We start from the raw sequence: 11,396 nt of genomic DNA, 5'->3' as shown, positions 1-11,396 counted from the left end.
TATACATGTGCTTTTACTTTCGCTTCTACATATGCAGAGTTGCAGGCTGAACTGAACAGAGCGAGCTCATCCATTACTACAGCGAAAGCTCCGTAGCCAATTAGCCATAGCCCACAGGTCCCTCGTAGGTGCAGGCTACAGCTGCTGCCACTGCACCGGTCGCATGGCGTGTGACGGCGTAAATACATCACCGCCCATTAATACCATCAGACTACTCTACCACAACTTATTACGATCGAGCTTGGTCACATGCTCCTTGCTTGCATTGCAGCGTTGCTCTCTCTCGCCGGAAACAAACGGTGGACGGCCACCGAAAGCAGCAGCCCGTCGCCTTCCATCGCCTGCAGGAACAGCTGATCGACACAGTGCAGATCAGACTTTCATTTGCATTTATGCGTGCGTTCCCATGTTTTGTGTTTATATAGGGCCATCCATGATGATGAAGATCCATCAGATGGATACACACAAAAACACAGCTACATATCTTGCACACGAAATGCCACGTCTCCAATCACCAACGCTAACCATTGCAGCTGTACCCTATCCATGCACTTTTAATCGGCAAAACGAGATGGTTCTAATAATTAATTAATTAGGTCACGATGCAGGCACGTACGTCCACACACTCTTTACATCACATCATGAGCAAATCATGAGCCTCAAAACCAACCGATGGCGATGTGTCACTTGCCACATTTCCAGGGTGCAATCATCATTATCCATCCATCCATCCATGTACATGGTTCAGGATAGAATTTCGGTACGCTTTCATCACACCGGCATTGAGCTGGCCAGCCACATACAACAGAATAAATCACAAGCCTCTAAAATATATATCCCAAGATTTCTTAGTAATGAAAGAAACAAATGACTGCCATAACCCCACCATAGCTTATTGTACACAGCGCCGATATCTTCGGTGCACAAAATATGGCATCTGGTTCTTCCTTCCTGTCTGAGAAAATACCTGCCCCCTTCTTAACCGTAAGCCAACCACCGGGAGGAATACGGACCAATGATGCGATCAAGGGTGGAATCACGGGGACGTCGGCTGCACATATGTCGTTCAGGCAGCTTCCGTCTCTTTGAATATTCGTGGAAGGATTTCGTGGATGGTAATGTCCAAGGCCTCAGGGCTCCTGCATGCAAAAGTGTTAAAAGGAGATACAAGGTACACCATGAAAGCTTGTGATTGCCATAAACAGCTGCGAAGAGTGATGGTTATCCAACAGGTTCTGAAAGCAGCCCCTAAGGCATGAGTGAAGGTTGTAAAGTACTACTAGGCGGTGCAACAGATGCATCTAATGAGGTCGTAAAAGTTGTTACGCGTCACAGGATGGTGGTGCCAACAACTGGTATACACAACAAACATGCTGTAGAGTTCACAGCATCACAGGATACATGGCAGCTTAAAGGGAAGGATACTAGTTTCCCTTTTTGGTATTTATACTACATGCCAGCAGAACTCTAAAAGAATATACACGGGTGCATTAAGTTCACATGGTGGCTTGTTTCATTGTCTAAATCTTGCCAACAAAATTAATAATACATTGCTCCACAAAACAATGACTCGTTGCTTATTTTTGGGATTAGTTGATTAGTGTGTTGACTTACCAATGTTATGAATAGCCACAACTGGATAACCTAAACTTAAAGAGGAATCTTCAAGGATCAGCATAACTTCAGAAAAAGTACTAATCCCTCCGTCCCAAAAAGGATTGATGGCTTACATTTGTCTAAATTCGGATGTATATATGTCTAAATACATCTGAATTTAGAAAAATCAGAGACATCCTTTTCGGGACAGAGGGAGTATTAATAAGGTTGTAAAGTACTTGGCAGTGCAACAGATGCACTAAGGTGCAAAAGGTGTCGAGCATCACAAGACACAACACACCAATTGTAGAGCTCAGCATAATGGGATACATGGCGGCTTAAAGGGAAGGTCAGTAATTTCCCTTTTTGGTATTTATAGATACCAGCGGAACTCTAAAAGAATATCCACGTGAGTGCATTACAGTGGGTTGTTCCATCTTTTGGACTTTTAACCGTGTGAACAAAATTAATATTGGAGTGGCGCACACAACAATGACTAGTTGATTATTTGATCGGTGAGTGTTGACTTACTAATAATGTTATGAATGGCCAGAACTGGTATCCCAACTTAAGTGGAATCTTGAAGGATCAGCAAAACTTTAGCACAAGTACAATTAATAAAAGCCTAAAGTGGGTGATAACAGCAAGCCACAACAGACATCTATTTGGATTTTTAGCTTGAGAATTTCGAATTGCCAAGTCATAGGTAAATGTGCATGCAAAGGTCTTATGCGGAAAGGGGAATTACCTGCACAATGTTCGCCCCTTTTCTGTTGTGCTAGGAACAAACCATATCTTCCGCAAAATCGGTGATTCAAATTGTACAAAGAATCCATCACTCTGATCAAGCTTCCATTTTCTCGATCCCGTCCCTTTCCAGACCTGTACATGATGGGCCATGTTTGATTTGTCAAGAGAAGAACTATATCACTACAAGGGTGCAATAACAAACTCTGGATAACACAGATCATAAAAACACATAAAATAGGTGAATCGAACCTGTGGGTAGGAGATGATTCCCTTAGGTGCTACCATACAAGCAGCCTTTGAGTAAGATTCAACGGTATACTGCCGCAAATACGGAATGCAACTGCCATGGGTGTCGGGTGACTCAAAGGCCTATAAAAGAAGGGAAAGCATATGAGTGTCGATAAGTCCGAACTTTGACATGGAAGTTGTAACAAAAATATCAACAAATAGAAATAAAAATAAAACTGATCCTTAGTACTCCCTTCGTCCCATCAAAGTTGTCTCAACTTTGTCAAAATTTAGATGTATCTAGACACTATCTAGTAGGTAGATACATCCAAATTTTGACAAAGTTGAGACAATTGGTGGGACGGAGGGAGTACTATATAACCTCAAGATTTCTGCACGGTACAAGTTTATATGAAGCAGGAGAATGGAGCATCCTTAAGCACAAGCAGCATAATACCTTTTCAATGTTAACCACTGGAGCATATTTTTCAGTATCAGTCTTCTGATCATCAAGAAGAAAATTGACCCTTGGATCCACTTTTCCAGTGTCATGCCAAACCTTCACCGCTGATTCCATCACATTGATAACAAATGAGGAGATATTTTGTGCCAATTCTGCATCTCCATACTTTGCAGCCTGAAATAAAAAAATATATATGACGAGACATACATGATGAAACCTACTCTGTCTACAACCGGAAAAAAAAGCCCTTTTATTTTGTTTACAGTCAAACTCAAAGTACAAAATACTTATGATGTAGTCCACACGGTACATGTGTATAAACATTTGAAATTTTAAAAAATTTATAACCTGATTAAACAAGTGCCTATGAACTGGAACTGGCAAGGTACAAAAGTGTAAACATATAAATATGAAATAAAAAGAAAGATTCTTCATGGAATGCCTACTGGTACAACTTATTAGCTCACGTTTCCACACTTTCATATAAGTACCAGTGGCATTCTGGGTGAAATGTGATGCAACGTATATTGGAAACCCAAAATTCATTATACCACATAAGGCTGTAAGCATAAAACTCACCAGCTCGGTTTTCAGTGACCCCAAGTTCTTCCCAAGGTCAATATTGGAACGCATGTTCTCCACATCACCGGCTCGTTTCTGTTCCCTTGCTAACTGAGTAAGCCTCTTGATTTTTCTGGAGACTTCTGTATTTTGTGGATTGTGCTGCGAAGCTATTTGAAAAGCAGATACTGCCTGCACCAGAACGTAATATGACGACATCAGAGATCAGCATAATATTGGTTCTAAGCACATGCAATAAAAAAAAAGGTTCATCTCAAAATAAATAACACAGGATTTGAGATGATCTAAGGATACTCAGTTGGATGAAGAAGAAGTCGAGTCATAACTTACACAATTCAAACAGAAAATACAAGGTTGTTGTATGGTTCGAACATAAAATAAATTTGTGACACGGATTATTCTTCCATCAGTTATCACATTCGCAACAATGAACATCAACTGAGTAGTCATCTAATCTCACCTTCAGATATTTACAGCTGAAACTATGAATTTATGACTTGGGTTGTTCTCAACTCGTTCGGGCATAGTAGACATGGACACTTGGTAAAAGTTTTACATTTTACAGAATAGAAAAAAGAGAGGAAGGGCAGGGTAGAATTTCTCTCCCCGTTAATCAAAGGTGACAGTATAAATTTGCTTTTTTTTTAATTCTAACCTCCTCGTACTGCTCCATGGCCTCCAGAACACATCCTTTCCTGAAATAACCCTATATTACGAAAGAAGATAGGCTGTGAAATTTGCTAGCAGACTAAATGACAGCAGAGAGTAACTTGACATTTATATACCTTCTCCCACTGTGGCTTCAGTTTTATTGTCGTTTCGGCATCAGCAAGTGCTTTATTCAGCTTAACCAGGTGCAGAAATGCAGCAGCTCGGTTGCTGACAGGGATATTAATAAAAAGGGCAATCAGAATTTCTCAACAGCATATACAAACAACGTAAGTAGATAACATAAATTATAGGATAGTTACTCTGAAGTTGCCATTGCAGAATTTTGTCAGCTTTAAGACACAATACAATCCTACTTTATTTTAGTTTTTACTAGCAAACAAGCCTTCCTGTTTGATTATTATATCCTATAACTTGTCTATAATAAATTCCAAGTTATGTGCTCAAGAAGCATTTACGAAAAAAAAATTTTTGGCACATCACATGATTGGTGTTTTCCTTAATCTATACACGATAACAGATCCTATTTGTTCTCACTCACTGCAGTTTCGTTGCCCATGCCCCCATGTTTGGAGTTTAACATTCAGTCTCTCACCCGAGGGCTGAGGTGCTGAGTGGTAACTGCGAATCAGTTAGCTGGGATGCTTAATTGTCCTCCATGTTCATTCTCATCATGTGCCTCATATTATAGCAATACTAGGTCAGAGTATGGGTTTGTGACAGAATCAACAACACTTTTTCTTTGGATCAGACAAGTACTAGGAAAAGAGTGTTTCCTACATTTAAGAACATGAGTTGCATCTAGAACTGTATTCTCCTGAGGCAATGACAGTAAATGGATTTTCTTTGTCTTGGCATGGAAAAAGGGCGCTTTGGAATTTGTTCACCTTTTCGTGTGTACGCTAAACCCGTCATGGGCTAAAGTTCAGAAAATAGCCAAATATTGTGTATAAATGTGCTATACCATCACCACGTATATTTCAGGGACCACGCAAGACTAATTTTTTCAACGACATCTGAAACAACAGCATCCAAGGCTTAGCTACTTATGTAGTGTCAACATCAATGTAGCCATTTAATTCTGGAAGCTCCACAACTCATACTACAACCCTCAACATACTAAACGTTCCGACAAATCCTCACTGAAAACTTGCAATGCTCGCCGCACCGCTTGCCAAAAATCCAAACTTTGGGCGTAATCAAGAAATCGCTAAAAACAACTACTCACTATGCTAGAGTCACCAATTCGATCTTTTCACAGGAAACGCTAGGGACACCATTTCGCAGCACCCGCCTGACCAAACTAAGCGCGCGCGCACCGTTCTCATCCCATCTCCGTCCTAAGAGAGCGGTCGGAGTACTAGGATTCCGCGCACCAAACGAGCCATGAGCGAGATACCTGTAGAGGGCGGCGTTGTCGGGGTCGAGCTTGATGGCCTGCGTGTAGAGCGCGGCGGCCTTGAGGTAGCTCCCCGACTTGAACTGCTCGTTCCCCTGGTCCTTCAGCGCCGCCGCTCGTCCTCCGCCGTCCGCCATCGCCATCGCCGCCGCCGCCGCCGCCGCCGAGGGTCACAGGGGTTAGGGTTTTGGGTCGCGAGCTTCTCCACTTCGCGGTCTGTTTTTTTTCTTTCTATTTTTGGTTCTCTGTTTTCACTCGGGCAAGAATGGCTAGCACGTGCCTTCTTGAGGATACACGTGTAACCGTGATCTACGTGTAAGTAATTTTGCTTAGTCATAAAACTACAGTTTCTACGATGTATTCAACGGACAAAACTTACTCCGTATATCTAATGTCGATATATATATGTGCAATGTTACGAATGCATTTTTTCTCATGAGAGCATACCCTCCCGGATAAACCGTAAAATATTTTGATAGTTCAAGATTTCAGATTTTTAGAATTATTCACGGTTCATGTCTCTTTTCCTGTGAGCAAAGTTTTGTTGTTTTCCTATGTTAAAAATATTTTTTTATATTGTTCGACCCCGGGAGTAGATCCGGTAGATCTAGACTTCGTCCGCAATCGATGAGATATAGAGTGATATAAAAAACTTAAGTGCCAAATAAAACTATTTTTCCAAACACACTAATAGTAAATGCACCCAATAGCGCTACTTTCATTTTTTTTTTTGCGAAACACAGTACAATCAAAGACGCTCACACATACGCGCACACACTCACCCCTATGAACGCACACACGCACACCCTACCCCTATGAGCACCTCCAAGAGACTGCGTTGAAGAACTGATCCGGTGGGTCTTGAGATTGACGAAGTCACCACAGGCGCCTCGCTGTCGACGGGAACGTCGCCTCCCACTGAAAAATATTCCGCCTTTATGAGACACCAAAGTGTCAAATCTGGGATTTGTACTCTGGTGGGTTGGGGGTGCCACTGCCCTCCTAACTATCCAACCACAGGTTGATTCTCAATAGCGCTACTTTCATGTTGTTATTGTTTAAAATCTGCTTATGAAAAACAAGAATGTGCAGTCTGCTTGTCATCGATACAGTAAGGGCCAAATCTAAGGGTAAACCGGCTCATTAGGCTAAGGGTAAACCGGCTCATTAGGCCTATGTTGATCGACCACTACCACTTTGTTTTTAGGGCATCTCCAGCGGCGCGACGCATTTTAGACGTCCCGCGTCCGTTTGCGTGGTCTAAATGGTCGAAATCGTCCGGGCATCCGTTTGCGTCGGGGGTGGCTCCAGCGGCACGACGCATAATTTTATTTTCATACATGAAGCCATAATTTACATTAATAAAAAACATAAAAAAGCCATAAAGGCATGGTAAAAGTAGGTGCTGCCTACTTCTCGTCATCGCTGACGAGGTCAATGAACTCCGGCGTCGGCCATCGAAGCTCGTACGCCGGCGGTGCAGGAGGTACCGCCGCATGCGCAGGAGGCTGTGGCTAGGGATCCCACGCCGGAGCAGCAGGCGGAGCGCGGTGATACGTCTCCGACGTATCGATAATTTCTTATGTTCTATGCCATATTATTGATGATACCTACATGTTTTATGCACACTTTATGTCATATTCGTGCATTTTCTGGAACTAACCTATTAACAAGATGCCGAAGTGCCGGTTCCTGTTTTACGATGTTTTTGGTTTCGAAATCCTAGTAACGAAATATTCTCGGAATTGGACGAAACAAAGACCCAGGGCCCTATTTTTCCACGGAGCTTCCAGAAGACCGAAGAACACACGAAGTGGGGCCACGAGGTGGCCAAGCTATAGGGCGGCGCGGCCCAAGCCCTGGCCGCGCCGACCTATAGTGTGGGCCCCTCGTGACGCCCCTTGACCTGCCCTTCCGCCTACTTAAAGCCTCCGTCGCGAAACCCCTGAGGCGAAAAACCACGATACGGAAAACCTTACTGAGACGCCGCCGCCGCCGATCCCATCTCGGGGGATTCTGGAGATCTCCTCCGGCACCTTGCCGGAGAGGGGATTCATCTCCCGGAGGACTCTACACCGCCATGGTCGCCTCCGGAGTGATGAGTGAGTAGTTCACCCTCGGACTATGGGTCCATAGCGGTAGCTAGATGGTTGTCTTCTCCTCATTGTGCTTCATTGTTGGATCTTGTGAGCTGCCTAACATGATCAAGATCATCTATCTGTAATTCTATATGTTGTGTTTGTCGGGATCCGATGGATAGAGAATACCATGTCATGTTAATTATCAAGTTATTATACATGTGTTGTTTATGATCTTGCATGCTCTCCGTTTCTAGTAGAGGCTCGGCCAAGTTTTTACTTTTAACTCCAAGAGGGAGTACTTATGCTCGATAGTGGGTTCATGCCCGCATTGACACCGGGACGAGTGACGAGAAAGTTCTAAGGTTGTGTTGTCTTGTTGCCACTAGGGATAAAACATTGGCGCTATGTCCGAGGATGTAGTTGTTGATTACATTACGCACCATACTTAATGCAATTGTCCGTTGTTTAGCAACTTAATATCGGAGGGGGTTCGGACGATAACCTCGAAGGTGGACTTTTTAGGCATAGATGCGGTTGGATGGCGGTCTATGTACTTTGTCGTAATGCCCAATTAAATCTCACTATACTTATCATGTCATGTATGTGCATTGTTATGCCCTCTCTATTTGTCAATTGCCCGATTGTAATTTGTTCACCCAACATGCTTTTATCTTATGGGAGAGACACCTCTAGTGAGCTGTGGACCCCGGTCCATTCTTTAATACTGAAATACAAATCTGCTGCAATACTTGTTTTACTATTTTCTCTGCAAACAATCATCTTCCACACAATACGGTTAATCCTTTGTTACAGCAAGCCGGTGAGATTGACAACCTCATTGTTTCGTTGGGGCAAAGTACTTTGGTTGTGTTGTGCGGGTTCCACGTTGGCGCCGGAATCTCCGGTGTTGCGCCGCACTACATCCCGCCGCCATCAATCTTCAACGTGCTTCTTGGCTCCTCCTGGTTTGATAAACCTTGGTTTCTTTACGAGGAAAACTTGCTGCTGTGCGCATCATACCTTCCTCTTGGGGTTGCCCAACGAACGTGTGAAATACACGCCATCAAGCTCTTTTCCGGCGCCGTTGCCGGGGAGATCAAGACACGCTGCAAGGGGAGTCTCCACTTCTCAATCTCTTTACTTTGTTTTTGTCTTGCTTTATTTTATTTACTACTTTGTTTGCTGCATTATATCAAAACACAAAAAAATTAGTTGCTAGCTTTACTTTATTTACTTGTCTTGCACTCTATATCAAAAACACAAAAAAATTAGTTACTTGCATTTACTTTACTTATTTCATCATGTTTCCTTTTAATTTTACCGCAAAGAACATACCGGTAGGACAAGGGTCTATAATTGGGAGGAACAATATAGAAGAATTTTTCACCCATGTTAGTACCGTTGAAGATTTTGAAGATAGACACTTGGTAGACCTTGCTCCCACTTATGAAATTGCTGCTGCTGCTTTAGTTCGCCTGTTGGAAACTAAATTTGTTAATCTTAATCCTATAATCCAACACATGTTTCTTACACTTGGTGATATGGAAGAGGGGGAAAAGAAAGATTTTGTTTTAGAAACCCTTCTTAGAGAATTTGGTGGTCTAGCAAGAGAAGCTAGGAAGGTCTTTGCTAAATTTAAAATGCTTGGTTCTCATACTAATTTTGTTAGTCTCCTTGAAAAGATGGACATGGATAGAATAAGATACACTAATAATATTGATGATGGTAGGGAGATCAAAGCACCCATACCATGTAAACTCCTAGCTATGAATGATGCACTAGAACATAACTATGCTTGGCTTGTTCCTGAAAATTTGTTTGATGAGAGTAGCAAGCCCAAGACTAATGAAAAGGGAGACGCTGAAACTTATGTATCCAATATACTATGCATGGTTGAGAAAACTCCAAACCCCGCTGTAGGTGCACCACCCTTCGATAACACTTGAGATACACTTTACGCGCCTAGGCTGAAAGGCGTTAAAGAAAAGCGCTTATGGGAGACAACCCATGTTTTTACTACAGTACTTTGTTTTATATTTGTGTCTTGGAAGTTGTTTACTACTGTAGCAACCTCTCCTTATCTTAGTTTTGAGTTTTGTTGTGCCAAGTAAAGTCTTTGATAGAAAAGTAAGTACTAGATTTGGATTACTGCGCGAGTTTCAGAATTCTTTGCTCGTCACGAATCTGGGTCTATCTCCCTGTAGGTAGCTCAGAAAATTACGCCAATTTACGAGCATGATCCTCGGATATGTACGCAACTTTCATTCAATTTGAGCATTTTCGTTTGAGCAAGTCTGGTGGCCTAATAAAATCCATCTTTACGGACTGTTCTGTTTTGACAGATTCTGTCTTTTATTTCGCATTGCCTCTTTTGCTATGTTGGATGTATTTCTTTGATCCACTAATGTCCAGTAGCTTTATGCAATGTCCAGAAGTGTTAAGAATGATTGTGTCACCTCTGAACATGTGAATTTTTACTATGCACTAACCCTCTAATGAGTTGTTTCGAGTTTGGTGTGGAGGAAGTTTTCAAGGATCAAGAGAGGAGTATGATGCAATATGATCAAGGAGAGTGAAAGCTCTAAGCTTGGGGATGCCCCGGTGGTTCACCCCTGCATATATTAAGAAGACTCAAGCGTCTAAGCTTGGGGATGCCCAAGGCATCCCCTTCTTCATCGACAACATTATCGGAGTTCCTCCCCGAAACTATATTTTTATTCCATCACATCTTATGTACTTTGCTTGGAGCGTCGGTTTGTTTTTGTTTTTTGTTTTGTTTGAATAAAATGGATCCTAGCATTCACTTTATGGGAGAGAGACACGCTCCGCTGTTGCATATGGACAAATATGTCCTTAGGCTCTACTCATAGTATTCATGGCGAAGTTTCTTCTTCGTTAAATTGTTATATGGTTGGAATTGGAAAATGATACATGTAGTAACTCTAAAATGTCTTGGATAATTTGATACTTGGCAATTGTTGTGCTCATGTTTAAGCTCTTGCATCATATACTTTGCACCCATTAATGAAGAAATACTTAGAGCTTGCTAATTTGGTTTGCATATTTGGTTTCTCTAGAGTCTAGATAACATCTAGTATTGAGTTTTGAACAACAAGGAAGACGGTATGGAGTCTTATAATGTTTACCATATGTCTTTTATGTGAGCTTTGCTGTACCGTTCATCCTTGTGTTTGTTTCAAATAACCTTGCTAGCCTAAACCTTGTATCGAGAGGGAATACTTCTCATGCATCCAAAATCCTTGAGCCAACCACTATGCCATTTGTGTCCACCATACCTACCTACTACATGGTATTTATCCGCCATTCCAAAGTAAATTGCTTGAGTGCTACCTTTAAAATTCCATCATTCACCTTTGCAATATATAGCTCATGGGACAAATAGCTTAAAAACTATTGTGGTATTGAATATGTACTTATGCACTTTATCTCTTATTAAGTTGCTTGTTGAGCGATAACCATGTTTACGGGGACGCCATCAACTATTCTTTGTTGGATATCATGTGAGTTGCTATGCATGTCCGTCTTGTCCGAAGCAAGAGAGATCTACCACCTTCATGGTTGGAGCATGCATGTTGTTAGAGAAGAACTTTGTGCCGCTAACTAAAGC

The 11,396-nt window shown here is 42.1% G+C and overlaps 1 protein-coding gene across 1 annotated transcript; it reads right to left on the bottom strand.

The window, feature by feature from the left end:
• Positions 1-653: 653 nt before the first annotated feature.
• On the bottom strand, positions 654-5,824 carry LOC124653522 (tetratricopeptide repeat protein 1-like). The gene is made up of 8 exons (XM_047192574.1): positions 5,688-5,824; positions 4,405-4,498; positions 4,275-4,325; positions 3,617-3,790; positions 3,032-3,211; positions 2,596-2,715; positions 2,345-2,478; positions 654-1,139 (listed from the first exon to the last, which is right to left on the bottom strand). The coding sequence occupies exons 1-8, from the start codon at positions 5,822-5,824 to the stop codon at positions 1,067-1,069; spliced, it is 963 nt and encodes a 320-aa protein (XP_047048530.1). The 3' UTR covers positions 654-1,066.
• Between the last annotated feature and the right edge of the window lie 5,572 nt (positions 5,825-11,396).

This window comes from Lolium rigidum, chromosome 5 (assembly GCF_022539505.1).
Source record: "Lolium rigidum isolate FL_2022 chromosome 5, APGP_CSIRO_Lrig_0.1, whole genome shotgun sequence".
NCBI classification, from domain to species: domain Eukaryota; kingdom Viridiplantae; phylum Streptophyta; class Magnoliopsida; order Poales; family Poaceae; genus Lolium; species Lolium rigidum.
The sequence above is the reverse complement of the archived record's forward strand: the minus strand, read 5'-3'. Positions and strand labels throughout refer to the sequence as shown.

Bases quoted from the DNA above. Each gene is read 5' to 3' on its own strand.
- LOC124653522 (XM_047192574.1), bottom strand. From the start codon at position 5,824: ATGGCGGACGGCGGAGGACGAGCGGCGGCGCTGAAGGACCAGGGGAAC. The intron at 3,212-3,616 runs GTGAGTTTTATG...TTTTTATTTCAG, and splicing joins GGTCACTGAAAACCGAGCTG to GCTGCAAAGTATGGAGATGC. The intron at 2,716-3,031 runs GTATTATGCTGC...CTTCTTTTATAG, and splicing joins CAGTGGTTAACATTGAAAAG to GCCTTTGAGTCACCCGACAC.